The sequence below is a fragment of the Dryobates pubescens genome, chromosome 2 (assembly GCF_014839835.1).
Source record: "Dryobates pubescens isolate bDryPub1 chromosome 2, bDryPub1.pri, whole genome shotgun sequence".
NCBI classification, from domain to species: domain Eukaryota; kingdom Metazoa; phylum Chordata; class Aves; order Piciformes; family Picidae; genus Dryobates; species Dryobates pubescens.
This window is the reverse complement of record NC_071613.1, coordinates 28,259,808-28,283,133: the sequence shown is the minus strand read 5'-3', so window position 1 is coordinate 28,283,133 and position 23,326 is coordinate 28,259,808. Positions and strand designations below refer to the sequence as shown.

At 39.6% G+C, this 23,326-nt stretch overlaps 1 protein-coding gene across 1 annotated transcript in view; it reads left to right on the top strand.

Annotated features, from left to right (window-relative positions):
- PARD3B (par-3 family cell polarity regulator beta) overlaps positions 1-23,326 on the top strand; it is a 439,781-nt gene that overhangs the window by 233,110 nt on the left and 183,345 nt on the right. Inside the window, exons 13-15 of the mRNA XM_054173397.1 lie at positions 666-795; positions 10,907-11,006; positions 11,967-12,082. Of these exons, the coding sequence (XP_054029372.1) occupies positions 666-795; positions 10,907-11,006; positions 11,967-12,082 (346 nt within the window). The remainder of the gene's footprint in view (positions 1-665; positions 796-10,906; positions 11,007-11,966; positions 12,083-23,326) is intronic.

The following is a 23,326-nucleotide window of genomic DNA, read 5'->3' as shown; positions in this document are numbered from 1 at the left end:
CCAGTTTTAGAAGCTGATTTATTTTTTGCCCCCCTTTTTTCTTTTGAGCAACTGCTCAGGAGAATAAATTAAGCGATATGGTGTGTATTGGGGGGGGGGGGAGGGTGGGAGGTGGGGGAGGGGAATATCTCAAAAGAAAAGCTGACTAGAGGTGTGACAGGAGTTTGTTTAGCTGCTAGCCAGAAGACCTGTGTTTGGGAGTTTGGTGTAACTCCTTACTTGCAAAACTGCTCTAGTGTGTGATCGTCAGAACATATGCACTCAGTCTCTGAGAGAAGGGAACCAGCTGGCTGGCAGAAAAATACCATTGGCATTGCCCGTGTTCTTGTGTTGACAATGTCACAAGCTGCCCTTCCAGATGGAGAATTTGAATGAAGCCAGTTGTGGGTCATAAAAAAAAAAAACAAAAACCAGTCTTCATTTCTTTGCATCATTCTTAATGATTGTCGTTGCTTACATATTGTCTCATTTCGTGGTCAGCAAAAACAGATAGTCATTTTGAAGATACATTTCAAGTTTTTCTTTTGAAAGGAAGCAATGTACAGAGAACACAGTACATTACACTTTATTTGTGCACTCTGTAGTGATGGTTGATCTTCTGTATTGCTGAACATTTTATTGATTTATTTTTTTGTTACAATGTGTGGTTCTGGTTTATTCTATAGGATCACTCAGACCAGCAAGTCTTTCAAAAATCAGCGTTTGATGCGAGTCATAACTTTGCAACTGCTTCCCAACACGACGATGCTGTTCTTCAGCAGTTCATAACATGCAGTCCTCAGGAAAGAATAAAAGGTAGTCTCTAGACATCCTCCTTTTTTTGCTAGAAGAAAGTGCTTTGGGGTTTTGGTTTTTGAAATCCACAGCCACTGGAAAAGCAGTTAATTAGAGTAAGTGCACACTCTGTTACTTTGAGGCTTGAAGATCCAACGAGGGTGGGAGAGCTGACTCAGAAGTTGTGAATTAGATTCCTGGCACAAATTCCACTTTAAGTAACAGTTTCTAGCTCGCTGCCCCAACACGTAAGGTTGGATAAAAAACAAATGATGAGTGCAAAATATATGTTGTCAAAATGTTTATTTTCTATATACCCTTAATGAGTGCAATGATTTTTGCATTGAATTCTTTGATTATATCCCAGGTTATTGAAAGCTAAATGGGTTTTTACAAAAGCATGATATTCATAAAGTACAGTTGCTTGTTTTAGACTTCAATATAAAATTTGTTCAAAGGTTATAAACATTCTCTTAATTTACAAGTTGGAATTATATTCTTGAACTTATTTACAATAAAGGGATAGACATGTGCATCATACAAAGAAACCCTATATGTATGAGCGTATGCAAGCATGTAAGTAGGAGATTTATAGCCACTTATTTTCCTGTCTTCTGTCTTCTTTCATTTCTCACTGCATACTGTACTACCTGTTCAATTTACACCTGACTGAGCAAGGTACTAGTTACTTGAAAAGTGTATGTATTAGAGATGGTCTTGACCCCTTATCCTTTTAAGTGTGCTCTTATCGTTCAAGCCAAGCACATACTTAAATACGCTCCAGTAGGGAAAAAAAAAGATTTTCTTTGATGATGTTGAATTATGCATGATTTTTCCCACTTCCCTCAACAACTGTGGAATCTGGGTGACCTGCAAAAATAATTTCATAGGCTGCTGGGATGATTCTGTGGAGTACTTTTAAACAAAACCCCAAAAAAGCTCATATCACTAAAGCTCAAGAGAAACTCTTACAATTTGGGGGTAAATAATTTGTGTTGACTTCAGTATTTTGACAATGTAGCTGCAGGCAAAGGATTAGATGTAGACTTCAGCATTGCAAATATTCAAAGATCAGAACCTTTTGTTTAGATCTACCTTATATTTATCTTTTCTTGAATTCACACTGATTCCGTAGTTACAGGAGAGAAAGGGTCATCCTCAGAGCTAGCCTGCCCTGTAGAATTAGTTGCTGCCAAAGGATCAGAAAATAGCAAATACCTTTAAACATGTCCTTAAAAAACATATAAGCAACTGCTTCAGAGCCATTGATACAGGTAAATGACAAGTAACTTGTCACTGAAAGTTCAGAACAAAATACGTGGAAGAGCTGTACTTTCAGATAAGGATTCTCCCAACTGCAAAAAAAAAAATCAAGATGATTAGTTTGCTGCCCATTCATAAAATCCTTTTCAATAGACATCTTTTTACTTAAAGAATGATGATAAGAAAGCATTCTAGCAAAAACCCCTGGAGGTCTTGAAACAGAATGTCTCTCTGATATGGATAGGATGGTCTGGAGTGCTGCTGCAGGCCATTGTCAAGGAGCATTTGGCATGGTTGGGTCTTCCCAGCCATGGACTGGGAGCAATTTGGAATTGGAATCAGTGGCCAATGGATGACAAAGACATTTCTAACACAAGAAGTATCATTGTATTGCAGTTTCTGTTGAATATTTGGCATTTAACAAGTAAAATTATGTGATCTTAATGGAGAACTCACAGGCACTTTCAGCAGCAGGGTGTCTGAAAAAGGGCTCCAATATGAAATGTTCCTAGTGAAAGATGCTTTGGGCTTACTGTAGTCCTGCACATTGTAGAAATCTTTCTATCATTTTGAAGTCATAGTATGAATTATTATTGGGCTAATTACTCATTCTATTTTCCATATGAGCTTGTCATTTATTTACCAGAATTGTTTCTTTTTTTCACATTGTTCCTTATAAAGTTTTGTCCTCAGTCTTTCAAGACATCTGTAAAGGCATAACAGTACGCCTATGCACAGCCCTCATTTAATTCAGTTATGAACTTTAGATTGTCTGTCTTGGAGGATGTGAGTCACAGACATGGTGAGCTTCTCGTGACTGGCAGGAACACTCCCTTGTACGTTCTTACAGTGTGCTACCCACATCTTGTACATGGAAGTACAGTTGGTACGTTTTTACAGAGAATAATAAAAGATAGAAGAGATTTTTAACATCATACAGAATCTAATCTAAGAATTTAATGACAGGAGCTGTACTGAATTTAATAAAAAGTCACTTTCTCAATTAATGTTTTCTAACAAGCTATTTGCAATATCATTCACTGCTCCTACCAATAAAAATCTTATAAAAGCTCAGCAAAAATATGCTGAAGCTTGGCCTGCTAATATTGCTGTCTGTTTTAAGAGGTTTTTTTATTATACATGAGATAGAAAAACTAATGTCTGGGGAAAAGTGGTTATAGCCAAGACATTGCATTTTGTCTTGCCTCTGGATATTTAAATAAAGGGGGAGGGGATACTGATCCAGTATTGAAATGCCAATGTTTGTTCTATTTTTGCATGAATAATGCTTGCTGCCTTCAGGTCCTCACTTCTTTTGCTGCCAAGCTGTTGCACAGATTCAGTGTTTTTTAGAACAACCTCTTTGAGAATTGATACTTCAGTGCCAGCAGCTTTGCATTTCTGGTGTTGAAAGATTACTGGAATGTGTTTCATTAGAGGTTCTTATATATTTCTTATAATCCTACATTATAAATGGTTATAGGGGAAATGCTGTCATCTGTCTGGTTAAGTAGCAGGAATAATCATAAGTTCTACTTCCATAGACTGCCAAGTCTTCAAGGTTGTAAAGCATCTCTGTTTTCATACGTGTGCTAATGTCAGGATAGAAAATTAATATGTAAAATTTTAAATTAGTGTCTAAATTTTGCTTTAAAGATTACGTGTATCTTTTAGACAGATTCAATTATTTTCTCTCCTAAACTGTTTAATATCTGAAAATTCAGTGCAATTTATTTAGTGGCTTAGCTGCTTCCTCTATCTCTCCAGATCTGTTAAAATAATTTCCTGAGGTCTTGAACACAGAGCCAGTGACTGCCTCTTAGGTTAAATTCTTTTGCTGCTGCTCCCATTTTGCTGGGAGCTATAGCACTTTGTGATCCTTTCTGATGCGCTGAGGAAGTCTGACATTTTTCTGCATGTACCATTTGTGTACTGCAGAAAAAATGTCAGTGGTAACCCATTACCAAGCAGCCTTTGTGAAATGACTTATCATTTGCTGTGAATCAGAGTTAATATAACTACACAATATGTTCAGTCTCTTGCTATGGCTATCAGAGGCTTCTCAAAGAGGGTAAAGCACGGTGTATGATGTGATGTGATTATTTTCTTACTTTCTTCTTGTTTTTCACTTCTTTTTTTTTCCCCTTTTGTTTCATTTTTTTTCCTTTTAACACGCATCTGTTTCCTACTTCAGGTAGTCAGTGGTTTGGGGACTTCCTAAATCAGAAGTTCTGTCTAGACTATTGTACCATATTGCCCAGGGAGGTGGTGGAGTCGCCATCGCTGGAGGTGTTTAAGGGGAGATTGGACGTGGCACTTGGTGCCATGGTCTAGTCATGAGGTCTGTTGGGACAGGTTGGACTTGATGATCCTTGGGGGCCTCTTCCAACCTTAGTTATACTGTGATACTGTGATACCATTGGTACCTCTCTAATTTCTAGTTCATTTCATAATATTTTTCAAAAATTTGGTTTCCAAAACATCCCAGTGGCAACGAGTTCCATGATTTAATTCCACAGGATAAAAATACTCCCTGGTGTTTGTCCTAAGCATGCTATGTGGTAGTTAACTGAGTTTCTTGTAGTTGCTGTGTGCATGACAGTGAGAGTTTCCTTTTCACCTCATGCATAGCTTTTACAATTTCATATAATCCTCTTGTATCCTCTTGTATTGTTTCTTGCTTTAAAACCAACAATTCCTAGTCTGTGTTCCTTGTAGGAATGCTTCTACATGCATCCAACTACTATTACCATTTTTTCCAACATGTTCTTGAGTGATATTACATCCTTGTTCGGACTGGAGAAATGAAACCTTAGATGCTTTTTATCTGGCAAGAGAGCTGCTCAGGACCAGCATGCTCGAGCCGAGGGGCACTCCTTTTTGGTTTCTTTTTGGGGATTTTTGGGGCGGGAGGACCTCGGCAGACAGCGAGGACCAGCAGGGTCATCTTCTTGCATGCCCACTAGAGAGGGTGACCTCAGCCGCAGCAAATTCAAACGTGGGAGAGCTGAGTGGCATGCCCTCCATTTGGCAAGAGAGCCTTCTCCCTCGGCTGCAGCTAGCGGCACGTGCCGCAGCATGTTTTTTCACCAGAGGGAGACACGTGCTGAGTCACTTGGGCTCCTTCCTGAATTGTTCTCCAGTTGGTCATGTGGCCAGGGATAGGGATGGTGGTAACTCACCACAAAGCTGTTTTCAAAAGATCTGTGTCGACCCAGACTGAGGTTGAACTTAAGTAGGCAGGTGTCCAGGCAAATGACTGCAAAGAGTGCTGGAGCCTGGCACTTGAAATGGAGGGCAGTGGAGATAGCACCTGCATTAGGTGTGAGCAGATCGACTATCTGCTTAACCTAGTGGCTGAACTGAAGGAAGAAGTTGCTAGATTTAGGACTATAACGGAATATGAAAGGAAGTTGGATTTGAAGAACCAGGCTCTGCAGGCTTCCCTAGCAGAGGGAGGTGACCCAAGATGCAGCAGGAAATGGATACAGGTCCCTGTTAGGAGATGCAAAGTAAAACCCTCATGGCTCCCCTCACCTTCCCAGCTGCCCTTGAGAAACAAATGTGGGGCACTGGAAGTTGAGGGTGATGTGAATGAGAAGACAGAAGAGACACCGTCTGAGGTGTTGCCTAAAGCCAAACAGCCTGTCCCCTGCATCAGGACTTGTTCCCTTAAAAAAAAGAGAAGGGTAATTGTTATTGGTGATTGCCTCCTGAGGGAACAGAGGGTCCCATATGTTGGCCAGATCCTTCCTGCAGGGAAGTCTGCTGCCTCTCTGGGGCCCGGGTCAGGGATGTTACCAGAAGGCTGCCTAGTCTGGTACAGTCCTCTGATTATGATCCCTTGATAGTTATGCAGGTGGGGAGTGATGATGTTGCTACTAGAGGTCCAAAGGCAATTAAAAAGGACTTCAAAGCTCTAGGGAAACTGATTGAGGGGTCAGGGGCACAGGTAATTTTTTCATCAATACCCTTAGTTGCAGGAAGGAATAGTGAAAGGAGCAGGAAAGCAGCTGTAATTAACAAGTGGCTCAGAGGCTGGTGCAACCAACAGAATTTTGGGTTTTTCAGTCTTGGGGAACCAGGTGGCACTGGGTCCGCTAGCAACAGATGGAGTACATCTGTCCTGAGGGGGAGAAAGATCTTAGCACATGGGAATAGCCTATCCCAGAGAGGGAGAAGAGTTCTAGGAAGGGAGTTGGCAGGTCTCATTGACAGGGCTTTAAACTAGATTCGAAGGGCAAGGGACTGAAACCAGGCCCCTCAGACAGGAGTCTGGGGGTGGTAAGCTGGAGTCAGGAGTGAAACCAGCAGCCCAGCTGAAGTGCATGTACCCTAATGCACACAGCATGGGTAACAAACAAGAGAAGCTGGAAGCCTTGTTACAGCAGGAAAGTTATCATGTAGTTGCCATCACAGAAATGTGGTGGGATGACTCACATGACTGGAGTGCTGTAATCGATGGCTACAGGCTCTTCAGGAGAGACGGGTGAGGGAGAAGGGGTGGAGGGGTGGCCCTGTACATCAGGGAGGCACTGGATGCCATGGAACTAGAGATCAAGGATGATCAGGTTGAGTGCCTGTGGGTGAGAATTAGAGGGAAGGCAAACAAGGCTGACATCCTGGTTGGAGTCTGTTGTAGACCACCCAACCAGGATGAAGAGGTTGATGAATTATTTTATAGGCAGGTAGAGGTTGTCTCAGTATTGGCAGACCTTGTTCTTATGGGTGATTTTAACCTGCCTGATATCTTCTGGGAACTTAACATAGCAGAGAGAAGGCAGTCTAGAAGGCTCTTGGAGTGTATGGAGGACAGCTTCTTATCCCAGTTGTTGCATGAGCCTATCAGGGGTAAGGTTTTGTGTGACCTTCTTTATACAAACAGAGAAAGGCTGGTGGGAGATGTGGTGGTTAGAGGCTGTCTGGGGTCCAGCAACCATGAAATAATGGAGTTTTCAATATGCAGTCAAGCTAAGAGGGACAGCAACAAAACCTCCACTCTGGACTTCCAGAGGGCAGACTTCAGGTTACTCAAGGAACTAACTCAGAAGGTACCTTGTGAAACAACCCTTAAAAACAAAGGGGTCCAGGAGGGCTGGACCTACTTCAAGAAAGAATTCTTGAAGGCTCAGGAACAGGCTGTGCCAATGTGCCAGAAGATGAGCCGCCGGGGCAGACGGCCAGCCTGGATGGGCAGTGAGCTTCTGAGCAACTTAAGGGAAAAAAAGAGGGTGTATCATCTTTGGAAGAAAGGAGAGGTAACCCATGAAGGGTTTAAGGATGTTGCTAGGTCATGCAGGAAAAAAATTAGAGAGGCAAAAGGCCATTTGGAGCTTAGACTGGCCTCTGCTGTGAAGGACAAGAAGAAATCCTTCTGCAAATATATTAATAGCAAGAGGAAGGGCAAGGACAACCTCCACTCCTTGGTGGACACAGAAGGGAACATAGTAACAAAAGATGAGGAGAAGGCAGAGGTACTTAACACCTTCTTTGACTCAAATTTTAAGAGCAGGATAGGTTGTCTTCCAGACAACTGGCCTGAGCTGGCAGATGGAGACAGGGAGCAGTATAGTGCCCCTGTGATCCAGGAGGAAATAGTTAGACACCTGCTTAGCCACTTCAATCCCCACAAGTCCATGGGACTGGATGGGATCCATCGTAGGGCTCTGAGAGAGCTGGCAGATGAGCTGGCCAAGCCACTCTCCATAATTTTTCAGCAGTCCTGGCTCACTGGAGAGGTCCCAGAAGACTGGAACCTGGCCAACATGGTGCCCATCCACAAGAAGGGCCGGTTGGATGAGCCAGGGAATTCCAGGCCTGTCAGCCTGACCTCAGTGCCAGGCAAGATTATGGAACAGGTCATCTTGAGTGCAGTCACACAGCACTTACAGGATGGCCAAGGGATCAGGCCCAGCCAGCATGGATTTAGGAAGGGCAGGTCCTGCCTGACCAACCTGATCTCCTTCTATGATCAGGTGACTACCTGGTGGATGTGGGGAGGCCTGTGGATGTGGTCTACCTGGACTTCAGCAAGGACTTTGACACCATCCCCCATAGCAAACTCCTGGCCATGCTGCCAGCTTGTGGCTTGGACAGGAGCACTCTGTGCTGGATTAGGAACTGGCTGGAGGGCCGAGCCCAGAGAGTGGTGGTGAATGGTGCCACATCCAGCTGGCAGCCAGTCACTAGTGGTGTGCCCCAGGGATCAGTGCTGGGCCCTGTGCTCTTTAACATCTTTATTGATGATCTGGATGAGGGCATTGAGTCCATCTACAGTGAGTTTGCAGATGACACCAAGCTGGGGGAAGGTGTTGATCTGTCAGAGGGTAGGAGAGCTCTGCAGAGGGATCCTGACAGGCTGGACAGATGGGCAGAGTCCAACGGCATGAGATTTAACACATCCAAGTGCCGGGTTCTGCACATTGGCCACAGCAACCCCATGCAGAGCTACAGGCTGGGGTCAGAGTGGCTGGAGAGCAGCCAGGCAGAAAAGGCCCTGGGGGTACTGGTTGATAGTAGGCTGAACATGAGCCAGCAGTGTGCCCAGGTGGCCAAGAAGGCCAATGGCATCCTGGCCTGCATCAGGAACAGTGTGGCCAGCAGGAGCAGAGAGGTCATTCTGCCCCTGTACACTGCACTGGTTAGGCCGCACCTCGAGTACTGTGTCCAGTTCTGGGCCCCTCAGTTTAGGAAAGATGTTGACTTGCTAGAACATGTCCAGAGAAGAGCAACAAAGCTGGTGAGGGGTTTGGAGCATAAGCCCTATGAGGAGAAGAGGCTGAGGGAGCTGGGTTTGCTTAGCCTGGAGAAGAGGAGACTCAGGGGAGACCCTATTGCTGTCCACAACTACCTGAAGGGAGGTTGTAGCCAGGTGAGGGTTGGTCTCTTCTCCCAAGTAATCGCCAACAGAACAAGAGGACACAGTCTCAAGCTGTACCAGGGGAGGTTTAGGCTGGATGTTAGGAAGAAGTTCTTCACAGAAAATTGTTGGCCATTGGAATGGGCTGCCTAGGGAGGTGGTGGAGTCACCATCAGTGGAAGTGTTTAAGAGACGGGATGAGGCACTTGGTGCCATGGTTTAGTTGATTAGATGGTGTTGGGTGATAGGTCTTTTCCAGCCTGGTTAATTCTATTCTAAACTAGGCACACCATTAACCGTGAGTTCTAGATGGTATTTAGACTTTTCTTAAGGCTCTAAATATCTGTTTCCTTTAGACTTCACTTAGCTTATGCTCACAGAATGATTCAGTGCACTTCTATTGTATTGTTCCAGAGTGGGAATCACTCAAGTAATAGCCTTTGTGTATGTGTCAAGAGTGTTCCTGTACTCCCATGTGTATCACTTTGCAGTCACTGACAGAGTATTTCGCCTACATTTCTCACTTAATCTCTGGCATTCTCTTTCCAGAGCTTCATAGTATGCTTATTTTTCTAGTTCTGAATATTTCTGTGAGAAATTTTTTTTTCATCTTCTGACTCATCTTTCAAATAATTTAATTACATCAAACAGCACAAGTTTCCCTTTGTTCTAAATTCTCTTTACTTTGAATACTTGCCATTTACTCCCCATCTCTGTTTCCTGTCCTTAAATTGCAACCTGGAGTAGCATCATTATAACACAAGAAGCCAGTGTGCATGTATGTTAGGTAGTGTACCTGTTTTCTCTGTCAGGCTGGTAGATGATATTTTTTAAGGCCTCATTAGAACTTTTATAAGCATATGCTCACCTTCACTTTCTTCAGATGACATGCTCACTTTTCCTGAGATACAGTGTGTGAGCTGTTTCTTATCAGCCAATAGAGGTTTTTTAGGATTCTTGAGCTAACAGTGTGGGTTTATTACTTTTTTGCTCATTTGTTTGCTTTTAAGGAACTATGTCAGTGCCCTCATCTAATACTCTGCTGCTGTTTGCCTCGATTCCCCTCTTTAAACCCTTGCCTCTCAGATTAGATTAGTACCTCCATTCAGGATTGTGCAAAAAGACTAGCAACATTCCGTGCAACAGAAAAGGTTGCAAGAAACCGTGGTATGTCAGTATTGTTAATAGCTTATCTGCCATCCATATCCAAGAATTATTAAGTATCTGTGTTTCCTGTTGAGTTTCGGAGGGATGAAGATATGTTCTGCATTGAAAAATGTAGGGACTTCTTATGAGATTAGACCTTTAGATTGAGAGATGAATTTACAGGACAATAATGAACTGGCCTACAGCAAGCACAGCAGTTGTGTTAATTACTGCAGGTATGTAAGTGCTGTTGCTTAGCAAACAAGCCGCTGAATGGTTTAATTGAGTAGTTCATGGTTTTGTTTGTGCAGAGTAATTTTCTAGGGTGAGCCTGAATGCCTTCTGCAAAGGTAAAGAAGTAATTGTAATGGTAGTAAAATGAAGACTGCAATTCAGAAATGCTCCTCTTGCCATGGGATAACAGAAATTATTCTTATTCTGGACTTTTTGCTGTGAATGTGGTTGTCTTCTGTACATGAAAGGAGGTAAATGCTCCTCATCAAAGGGAATGAAAGCATAAACCTACAATTCATTAGGATGCTGCTATGTAGAAGTGAAAATCCACTCAAAGGGAGTAAAGCAATTTGTGCCTTGCACTCAACTTCACTATATGCACAAAGTTTCCCTATATTTATCTTTAATTATGCATATGCAAATCTGAAAATCAGCTCTTCAGGAAATCCCAAGGGCTATATTTTCTGCTTGGTGTGATTTTAATTCTAGTTTAGTTAGTTTAGGGATTTGAATAATTTGTGAATCACTTCAGCATTGCTTGAGGCCTTCCAGTCCAGTCGTTGATCAGTGAACTGGTGTAATATACTTGTTTTTGCAGCTTATTTAATGCCTCTTAAAATTTTGTTTCAGAGTTGCCAGTGTCTGATCGTGGCAATGGTGAAAATGAAACACCTCCACCTCTCCCACCACATCCCAGCAAAGATCTACTGGATGAGGATTATACTCACAGGTTGGACTTCAAATATTCTTAATAATTATTGCTCATTAGTGGTTGTGATAGTAGTTCTAACTGACTTGAAAATAACTGTTGGTTTTGTAAGAATTTGTACCATTGTTTTTAGCCACCTGGATGATCCTTTAACATAAACTGGTAATGTTATTTTACCATTTAGTGCATTGTTCATTTCAGTTGTCCATAAACTACAGCACACCTCCTATCCGTGCGATACGGATCACAGTTCTCAGTATGTGTTCAGTAAAACAAAAAGAATCCCCAAACATAATCCCAATTTTAAAAAGTAGATATAAAACTGTACCGATGGCGTGCAATAGATAGATGCAGTGCCTGACATCAAATAAACCACACAACCACAAACAAACAGTTGGCACATCAAGAGAATAATAAAAGATAGAAAATATTTTTAACAGAAACCACACAACAAAAAAACACCCCAAACCCAAACCAAACCAAACAACAAAACACTAAAACTCAAACCATAATACTTTGGAATTCTTCAGAGTGTTGTGGCATTCTCCATAGGACCCCTTCAGGCACCAGCCTCTGTAGAAATGGTACAAGGCTGTAAAATTACTTTATGTTAGCAAATGAAGTATAATTGAGACAGGTGTTTTGGCAGGTTTTCCTACTTTCTGTACCATGTAAATGCAGTAGTTAAATAGAACTAGCAAAATGCAAAATTTAAAATAAAAGTATATATATTGAAAAAAAGGCACATTCTGGTATATTCCTCTTCTTGATATTTTCATCTGTGCTTAATAAAAGAGATGACTCTGTTAATTCTCAGAAAAGAAAAAGGATCAATAACTGATTTTAAAATGCATGGCTCGGCTATAGGCAACTGGAAGAAGAAATGTATATTTGTGCATGCTTCAATTAGTTCAGTTCTGTTCTAAACTAGTGTCTAAATATTTCACATTTGTTTGTGTTGTGTTTTTTTTTTTCCTGAAGCCCTATCATAAATTCAGCAGTGCATTTAACAGATCAGCACATCAACTTCAGATCTTTGACACCAGCCAAGCAGCCTGAATCAATTAATCTGAAAGCCTCAAAAAGCATGGATCTGGGTAAGAAGGGATGGGGTGACATAGGTCAGCTTTTTAGTCTTAGCCAATCTGCACCATCTCAGTTTCTTGCTTTTCTTTCTTAAACACAAACATCAGGGAGTAAGTTCTGTAGAAGAGCTACAGTGATAGGGACAATGATCAGCCTCCTGCAGCATCTAATTGCAAGTACCCTTTCTATTGAAGCTGAAGAATGATTTTTAGTTTTTTTCCCTCCCTCAAAGGCCATTCCATCCATTGTATTGAAATCTTAGCTGAGGAAAAGAGGGAGCATTTGTAAAAGAGCAGAGAGAATTGTGATTCAAGTTTTATATGTCTAAAAAATATAGCAAAACTGCAATAACAAAAGTCATTTTCGTGTAGAATATAAATGATTGCAAAACTGCACTGGACAAAGGCTAACCTTCCTAAGACAAGTTGTGTAATTCTTCATTGACAATGACAAACAGAGGCTATCAAAGTGTTGCGGTAGATCTTTATAAATGCCTGAAGAGTGGTAAGGTTATGGTGCTCTACCCATCAATGCTGTGCAGAAAATCTTGCAGGGTGGGTAAAGCAGAAAGTAAATGTTTCTTTCAATACTAGGGAAGTGTTTGTGGGTGGAAGATTGAAGTGTTATTGTAGTTGAAAACCAAGTCATGTTTTAATGAGAGTTCAAGGAAAAATTCACAAGGTTCTTAAGCCTTAAAGAAAACCAAATATGCTTTTCTTCTTTTTAATTCTGCTTTGTGGCACATACTTTATTTTTTGCAAATGCAAATGTTAATGGAGTAACATTGAGAGCTAACATTAGGATGTCTTCAATTACAGATTTGTGTGTTTTGTTAGATCAGATTTTGTACATTTCACACACAGTTTCAGGACAGCTTTTTGGTGGCGCTGATATTTTTTCCCTGAAATGTTCTGGATTGATCTGAGGTTTTGTATTGTGATTTTTTTATTGTAATCTTAATGTCATATTTTAATGTGACATAAAACGTATGTGCTTCTCTAATGGAGTGCAAAGAAAGTCAGAAAGTTATTCATGCACAATGAGTGGGTAAGAATTCATTTGGATGAGTTCATAAGGCAGAAATTTAAAGCAACTGCATGACCAGAGCAGAAATTTGTCCTTTTGCAGTTTTGATGAAAAGTGATGCATTAGATACTTTCTAATGAATGGAAATCCTCCTCAACAAAGGAATGAGCTTTACACACTTAAGCTAAAACCTGTATTGTATGTACTGTAGTAGAAAAAATAGTGTTCAACTTTACTGAGTCTTCTTTAGAAAGATATACTCAGATCTCCCACAGAACTCACTATAAAGAATGCTCACAAGCAGCAATGTAAAATCAGGCGATGTGAGTGCACTTGAGAACGTATTCAGAACTACCAAGTAACTTGTACTCCCTTCTCTCCTTGTCTGTGTTCACCAAATTCATTGAAGTAATCTGCACTTGACACACAGAAACAATGCTTTGGGAATGTATATTAGTGACTAAATCATAGTGGTTAAAAACAGAAATAAAATTGGGTGCAAAAATAAGATAAAATTTAAGTCTGAAGATGTCTCTAAGGTCTTTAAAAAACTGTTTCTTGTAGATGGTAACTGTTTCGAATACTCCTCCTTCTGTTAAAGTGAAAAAACAACAGACAAACACAAAAACCCACCACAAACAAACAAAACCCAACAAAAACAAAAAAGGGAGACTAATAAGTCTAATTGGAGACACTCAGGTTTTATCCTTCCAGTACAGAGTGATATGAAGGTAAATCTATTACCTGAAACAGTCATTTAAAGAGCTGGAGGGACTGTGAAATAACCACACCCATCCATGTTGTGTAACTAACAATAGGTAAAGGAAAATTGTTTGTCAAATACAGAAACTGAGAAAGATGAAAGCTAGGAATTTTGCAGTTGTTCTCTAGCAAGCAGTGAAGCATCGTGTTCAACCTTCCACCTTTTGAAAAAATGTTAACTGGATGTTTCTGGCTGAAGGGTGAAAAGAGCCATGAAAATCTGAATTGAAGTAACTACAAAATAAAATGCTTCTAGTGCAAGTAAAATCACAATAATTTGGTATATAAAACTGTGCTTCCAAGAAGAGCACTCATATAATAGACACATCAAAACGCATTTTCGAGGAAGGAAATTTACATATTTCCCTCATTACTTAACTGCCGTCATGACCAATTGTAACTTACCCCAACGTGCAGCTGTGTACCCATTAATGATTTCAGTTCATTGTTTGCCACAAAAAAACACCAAGTATGGCAAGTGCTGCTGTCTTCATCTTCCAGACCCAGAACAGAGGTTGTGAGAAAGGTCAGCACCACATTGAAACTACGCAGCAGCTTTAGTAGCAAAGAGGAGGTATCCCCTATCTGCAAATACCTGTGTAACTGCTAGGCCCTCTTTCTCCAGTAGTCACTAGATTCTGTCTTCTTGTTACTTCTCTTTTGTTCTCAAGAAATCACAGAATTAGAGCCCAGGGGAGAGCTCTGAGACCTTACAAAATGTGGCTTAGATGCAGGTTCTTTCCTTCCAAATCAAGCTGTCTTTGAATCAGGTGTCTCTGCAAATCTGGGGAGACATAACCAGCCTTTCAGGTTAGAAAGTCCAGAAATCACCTGTACATAAGAATAATATAATGAACTCAGTAGGCAACAGAATTGGTGCGAAATGGGACACAAATGAGAAATCTGTACTACTATTCATTTATGAAACACTCAATTTTACCTTGAAATGTGTATAATGCACCCATTGCCTAATTATAAGATGGCAGAGGCATGGATTACATAATAGTATCACCATCAGAACGATCATCAACGACAGATAACAGGAAATTTTAAACATGCAAGATGTGAGAATACAGATACTGCTACAGATTGTGAACCTTATGAAAATATAGTAAACTAATTAAATTAGGGAGTTAATGAAATGGTATAACCAGAGTCTTTCTGTCTTTGAGGGTTGATGTATACAAAAGGAGCAAATCTCTTAAGTAAAGACCAGTCCATAATTACACAGATTCACAGTGGAAACCCATTTAACATAGATGTTTAATTTTTCAGTTACATATATTTTTAGACCCAGAAACCTTTAAGTACTTAATGTGTTTTTTCAGTCATATCTATTTACAAAATAATTATTGTCGTTGTTGTTGTTATTAAGTAATATATTCAGTGAATACTGTTGGGAAATAGATGGGTAAAATCTGACTTGGAGTGCTTTTCTGTACTGACCGGAATTAGACTGCATGCTACGTTTGGACTAGTGCTTAAAGCATAGTGTTAGAAATAAGTACAACAAATTCAGAAATGCTAAAGATAGATGTTGTGTTGGCCCTTAACACTTCAGTGGTACACTTCTTTGAAATTTAAGGGTAGACTGAAAATGAAGAAGAAATAATGGCTTCTATACAAGCCACTGGAAAGATGATTTTTTTTTTCCCCCCGTTTCCTTTAACAACCTTCTGTACACACACATTTCCCCATGCATTACCACAGTTGTTTAGAGGAGAATTCTTATGTAATAATTCATCAGAATCCATTTGCAGTAGTGGGGTTTTTTGTACTTTAACTGTATTAAAAAGGTAATTTTTGTGGAGAATAAATGGCAGTATGTTGGGTTGGTTTTTTTTTTGTTTTAAAGGTTATATTGGAAGGTGAAAATCGGTGCTCTCTAAGAAAAAGAAAGAAGGTGTTTTATTGTTTATCTGCAACACCCTTGCTTTCCATAAAGCTTTATGCACAGGAATGATTTGGGCTATGAATAAATGTACTGTAAAATCTACAGCCATGGGAACTGTGTTCAAACGCATGAAAGTGTGGCTTGTTTTAACCTGAAGCAACATGAAATTGAATCATATGAGTATATAGCAATTTAGTTGTGTATCTATTCAGGCAAAGTGCTGTGTAGATATCTATGTGAGGATATTGGTATAATAACCCATGACCACTATCCCAAGGTACTGTTCAACTCCCCCTTCCTTTCCCCATAAAAAGCAAAAACCTGTAGATTTTATCTGATTAAGCTCTACAGCCTGAAGAAATGAAAATGTCCTTTACTTGATTTTAAATGTGAGTGAAAGATTATATGCTAAAATGTCATTAGACATAGTCAGAATTCCTTAACCTTGGGGAATATTTATAAAGATATCATCCAACTTATATATATATATATTTAGGAATAATTAGCAAGTGAATATGCAAGATGTAAGGTAAAGAGTATTCTGCAAGGAAGCCGATATTTCACTAAATGCTGATTTCTTTGTTAGTGAAGGGATGCACTTGATTAGAGTTCATACTTTTAGAACACATCGAAACACAGAAAGCAGTCTCAAATCCAGAAGGATGTGGAAAATGCAATCAAGATGCTACTAGCTATTAGCTGTTTTGTGGTTTGCTCTGAACCACATTGTTCTTATTCTGAATGTAATTTTGGATATTGAAATCAATATCTCAAAACATAACCAAATGAGGACCAGACAGAGCTATGGATGTTACAGTTCACCCTCATGTTTAGAATTGGGTATAATTAAAACAATACCTTTTGGGAGATCCCTAGTGAGAGTTATGGGATTAGTGGGAAAAAAAGTGGTTTGATATTTTAAAGTCATTATTTTGTTAACTATGTTGTCTAGAATACATCTGTTCTGGGCCCCTCAGTTTAGGAAGGATGTTGACTTGCTGGAACGAGTCCAGAGAAGAGCAACAAAGTTGGTGAGGGGTTTGGAACACAAGCCCTACCAGGAGAGGCTGAGGGAGCTGGGGTTGCTTAGCCTGGAGAAGAGGAGACTGAGGGGTGACCTTATTACTCTCTACAACTACCTGAAGGGAGGTTGTAGACAGACGGATGTTGGTCTCTTCTCCCAGGCAGCCAGTACCAGAACAAGAGGACACAGTCTCAGGCTGCGCCAGGGGAGGTTCAGGCTAGATGTTAGGAAAAAGTTCTATACAGAGAGAGTGATTGCCCATTGGAATGGGCTGCCTGGGGAGGTGGTGGAGTCGCCATCACTGGAGGTTTTCAGGAGGAGACTTGATGGGGTGCTTGGTGCCGTGGGTTAGTTGTTTGGGTGGTGTTTGATTGGTTGATGGGTTGGACGCGGTGATCTTGAAGGTCTCTTCCAACCTGGTTTATTCTATGTATTCTATGTATTCTATGATACTTTTGGGCTGAAAGCAGCTTCAGGACTGTATTTAGGAGATAGTAAAATTCATCAGAACATTAATGAGGAAACAGAAGATGGCTCAAAATTCTAGCAGACTTTTCAATGATAATGGTTTATAGCAGTAATTTAACAAATCATCTATTGACTTTTCAAAAAACCAAAAATGTCTTTGGTTTAGGAGAACTGATACTGCTGATGACTCTGATTGTCCTTGGGATCAAGGGCCAAGAGAAATTTGAAAATTGTGCTAGGTTGTGTCATGAGTAACTCTCTAGTATCATCAGGGGTATGTTTTCCAAGGCTACTCTGCAGAATACATTTTTAGAAATGAACATGATGTAGTATTTTTAGTTTAAATGCCTTTCAAATTCCTGTTTGTGTGATCTATAAGTAGAGTATGAAACAAAATAATTTATTTAACTGAGAGGGACACTGTGAATTGAAATGAGACTGAAATTAGCTTTATTCTGTATGAAAAGAAAGGCTTTTAACAAGGTCAATTCCATTACTCAGTTTTACACTAAATCTGTGTTGATGCAATTGAGGGGAAGGTGAACTGTGGCATAAAAGCGGAAGGGGGCAGGAGGGAATATCAGCTTTTTGGACTGGTTTTGTAGAAATCTAGCATTCAGGGAAGATTGCCATGGAGCTGGCTGAGAGCGTTGTATGAGCTGTGATGGTAATAGAGTGTCCTGGTTACTTTTGGGATAGAACTAATTTTCTTCTCAGCAGCTCACTTCTTAGTTGCTAAAACAGTGCTGTATTTTGGATTCAGTATGAGAAGAATGGTTATAATATACTGAGGATTTTTAGTTGTTGCTAAGGCCTTAAGGACTGCTCACCTTCCTATGTTCAGCCTGGAGAAGAGGATGCTCTGGGGAGACTTGATAGCAGCTTTCCAGTACCTGAAGGGGGCCTACAGGAAGGAGGGGGAGAGACTGTTTACAGGGGCCTACGGTGACAGGATGAGGAGAAATGGCTTCAAACTAGACAAGGGCAGATTTAGATTAGATATCAGGAAGAAGTTCTTCACTGTGAGCGTGGTGGAACCCTGGAACAGGTTGCCCAGGGTGGTTGAGACCCTTTCCCTGACAATATTCAAAATGAGGCTCAGTGAGGCCCTGGACACCCTGGTCTAGCTGGGGATGTCCCTGCTGACTGTGGGGAGGTCAGACTCGATGACCTTTGGAGGACCCTTCCAGCCTGGACCATTCTATGATTCTGTGATGCACTAGTGTGCAGGAGCACAAGAAGCTTGTGTGGAGCACAGCCAGGACAGCTGACCCAAACTAGGAAAAGGGATATTCCCTACCACAGAACAGTCATGTTCACTATATAAATTGGGGGGAGTTGCCTGAGGGGTGGATCACTGCTCAGGCATCAGTCAGCATGTGGTGAGCAATTGCATTGTGCATCACTTGTTTTTGCTGGGTTTTATTTATCTCTTTTTGGTATATTCATTTTCATTACTACTATTATTATAATCACCATATTTTATTATTACTATTATTATTTTATTTTAGTTATTAAACTGTTCTTATCTCAACCCATGAGTTTTAAGCCACAGCACAGAGCTGAGGAAATGGTAACACATGGTTGAGTTGGGAGTTTCTTCTGCTGCGTTAATGAAAGTTTGAAGTGCACCTTCACTAAAAGTGAATCTTTTAGTGCACCTAGATTATTAAAGTGTTAGGGAGAGAAGATAACTATTAAATTAATGTTCAGCTACTATGTGAAAGAAAGTACAGATGACAATGAAGTAACATTCTAGAACAGAATAAATCTGTTCCCTATGCTTTGTCTTAAATCTGTTCCCTATCAGTGTCACCAACCAGTGAATGACAGATTAGATAAGAAACTTGTGCTTTAACCCTAGGAGTTTACAGGAAGTGTTAATGACATGCAGGAGATGTGTAGTGGCAGAGTTGGATCAGGTTTAGCTCAGTACAGTTTTTGTGAAACAGAAGTGAGAGAGGATTAGAGAAGACAACAAAAGCATAGAAGAAGCTGTGATGGCCTCAATTATCAGTGTAACCTTCAAGAACAAGTAGTTGTGCCACTGGAAGAAATTGAAGACATTTGTGTCACACGAGCTGAGAAATTGCAAAACGATGTTGTTTTCTGCCAGGAGAAAACCTTTCATTTAAAGGTAAATGTGTCCAGTGGACAGCATCAACTGTACTGCTGGTCCTTCAACAAGTAATAGTAATATAGTGAATGCAAGCTTAGCATTTTCATGTGCTTACACACAAGATGTATCCCTTGGGGCCCTTCTCTGAATACAATTGAATTGAAGTATTAAATCAATTCTAACAAAATTGTTCTGAAAAATCTAATTAGAGAAAACCTTGTATAGGTGAGAAAAAAAGAGTCCAGAATCTTGGTTTAGGTGTGATTTATTCCTGTCTTTGAATGTGCTGAGTAGGGCATCCCAAATGTTGTTTTAGATGCCATTTTGGAAAAGATTTACCTCTTTTACTAGTTAAGGATAATTTATCCTTGGCCCATGTACATGTTTTTTTCCCAGTTTCACTATGTTTTCAACATTGAAGTGAACATGAGTCTATCAAGGATTCATCATCCTTCAGGAGTGAAGATAGTGGATAACTAGGTGACACCAGAACAGGGGAGATGGGACCGTTATGTGAAGTTACACTGTCAATACCAAAACAAAGAGTGAAAATTTCTGAAGGAAAATATTTGAAGACAGTGCAAATTTACCCTTCCTCATACGTATATTTTGTTGCTCCTCTAGATATTAGTGTAAAAACCTGTGGTCTTTGTACATGGTACCACAGTGCAAACCTTGAAGTGTGAGCAGCATTCTTAAGGGATAGTTATAAGCCAACATTTGACATAATTTCTCAGAGTGATTTATGCCACTTCTAGATGGGGAAATGCTTCACCACCACCACGAAAAAAACTTGAAGGTGGAAGAATTATGTCACTGCCACTCACTGACTAAAATTAATTAATGATGTGGTGCCTTTGTTATGATTAAAGGGCTGGCTAAAAATACAGTTCATCAGAAAAATCAGTGACCAATTTATAGCTTTGATTTATTTTCATGTGTTTATACCACAGAAACTGATGGATTCAAAAAAATCAGGGTATATCCGGTTTGGAATACAGCTGCTGTTAATTGAGAAACATACAATAAGAAATTGTATCTTGAGCTTCCTATAGACCAATAAGGGTATCAGAAATATTTCTTTCCTAGAAAATTCTTTGATGTTTCAGTGTCTCTTCTTGTTACTTCTCATTAATTGTAATTTTAATCCTTGTTTGCTTCTTTTCTGAGTGCAGAACTGCAGCTAGTCTTCAAAGGTACGTGTCAATTTGTCCAGAAGAAATACAAGTAATTTTCACGCATTTAGAAGGTTTTAAGTAGCTCTCAGTCCATATGCAAAACTGAAATGTCTTTGGAAAACTGAATTGAATAATAGTACCTTGTAGCTTCTCAATAGTAGTAACTCCTCCTTTGGAGGAAACAGAATGGTACAGCAACTGAACTTGGTAAAAGGAGGAAAATTGCTTATGACAATTGGCAGCAGCATTGATTTGTGCTTCTCTAAACCATAGTTGGGAACTATGTTGACCTTTAAGTAAATCTGGACTGTATTTTGATGCAAACTTCGAAGCATTACAGAAGGCTTGTTGTGTACTGAACTATTGAAAACTGTGCCATTCAAATTAAATGGCTACTTTGGTTATCTTGAGTAGGACACAGAATGGCAATGAAAAGATTATGTGAAAGGATGGCGATGCATTGATGGGTGCTTTTGCTATTGCTGAACGATACTACTTATTTTCTTAAAGTAAAACAGCACTCCAGAACATTACTGTAGGAAATCCTAATACATCTGATTATTCATGGCATAAAGAGTTGAGATTTTACCAATTGTTGTGATTGTTGGTATTGTTTAAAAAAAAACCAAAACAAAAGAACAAAGCCATTAGCTGTTTGCTATCAGAAGGAAGAATTTGTTTGGTTTAGTAAGAGTTCATCTTTCTTACATGGTCTTGCATCCACAGAACTTCTGTCACTTTAATTTCAGCAGTTACTTTGAGTACTGGCTGAATTAATACATAACTGGCTTCCCTGGTGAAAATGCAGTTCCTAAATTATAGATATTGCTTTAAAAGGGCCAGTGTCTCCAACACTGACAAACATTAATAACTTCATAAACTAACATCCCCTGGAGTTCCAGGGACAGTTTGAAATGTGAAGTATTTGTTTGGTTTACCACTTAGGTATCTTCTTCTTGGTGAATATATTTACTTCTTTACAGTGATCCTTCCCAGACTGTTGCTTGAGGTTTGTGCTTACGCTCCCCCAATTAGGTGGTTTCATTCTTTTGAAATATTTTGCATTTAATGATTCTAGCTCAAAAATATCTGCTATTTCTGGTAGTCTTCATGAACACAGTTACAGTGGAAATTTTGTTATAAATGTTTTTCTGATGTATTCCAGTCTTGCACTGCACATCCCCAAGTGTCATCCTTCTGAGCTGAAATTTTTCATAGATATTTGCAATGTAATTACTTCTTGATGTTGCAATATAAAAAATAATTAGAATTTTTTCACTGTTTAAAATCCTTCAGGTGCCTTCCTGCAATGATAGGCCACACTAGTAGAATCTTTGAAGAGAAATGTCTTTATTTTTTTCAAAAGCTAAAAAAAGATAGCCAGGGAAATACTATTTTTGTCATGCTGCTTTGTGGGATAGGACATCTTGTGTACTTACTGAATTAAATATTCAGTTACAAAGTTTTCAGCTTCAGCATACAAAGTATTTATCTCCCAGTAGCCTTTTCCTTCTCTTTTTGTTGTCTTCTCCTTGTTCCTAAAAGAAACAAAGGAAGGAATGGAATTCTTATCCAGTGGAGTTTTTTGTGCTGCTCCTGTTTGATCTAACAAAAGATGGCCAGCCCAGAAGTCACTACCTAAGTGTTATATCTCATGAAATGAAAATTAGCCCATGGAGGGCACGTATATAAAACTTTAATTTCTGCATTTCCTTTTTGTCTGTGTGTGTGTGCTTAAACTCATAATGCTAAGCTTGTATTCTGGTAAGATTATTTTTCATTTTCTAATCATTTTAGTCTTCCTTTTTTCCCCTCCAGTATTAAAATTTAATTTTTGTGTGTGAAGCTGGTGTGTAAAGTATGATTAAGTTACATGGATTTATCCCTTTTAATAATGTAATATTTAGTTTCAGGCAAACCAAGTCATCAGCATAGTTTTAAAAAAATGCTGTGAACCTTGGTGTCTACTTTTTGTTTTTTTCCCCAAGCTCCCATGTACTGTATATAACCTGCTCCAAGTAATTATCATATATTATAGTGGTTGCCATTAATGACTGCTATGATTATGGTTGCAAATCAGTTTCCATTATAATCCCTTGTTTTCATGTAATCGTAAACTGTCAAAACATTAAACTTTGGAACTAAAGTTTTCCACAATTGTTCTGCTTAGAGGTAAATTTGAGGGGAGAAAGGAGGAAAAGGAGTTTGAATTATCCTTATAACAAACCCTTGACTAGACATATTGCATTGTAGGATACAAATGCACATCAATGAGCTAAATAGTTCCCATTTCCAGGGGCTAGGAAAACTTAGAAGAAAGGTTAAATGACAAGGAGTACAGAACTGCCTTGAATTTTGGTTGCACTTATAATTTTGCCTAGCCCCACTGCTATTTGTTTTGCAGCACTTCTGCAGAACACTGCAAACAGTGTTAATCTTATTTTATTAGACCTACATCCCACAACAAAACTACACTGTTAGTTTTACTGATAATCAGGTGACAATCAGATTACAAAAGCAGAGAAAAGACACATTGGTCAGTTGTGGATTCATGCTTCCAGTTATGAATCCCACTCCTGAATCTGATACTGGTTTTCTTGAAGGGAAAAGTTTCCCTGAAAGTGGGAAGGCAATATAAGAAAGTATTTACAGTGATTGTTTTCCCAATAGTAGTTCCTAAATGTCAACTGCGCTGCTCTTTCTGGTGCAGAAAATAACATGTTCCTGTATCACTGCAGATAAGCTCATATGTAAACTTTTTACAGTGACCACTACACAAAGCTT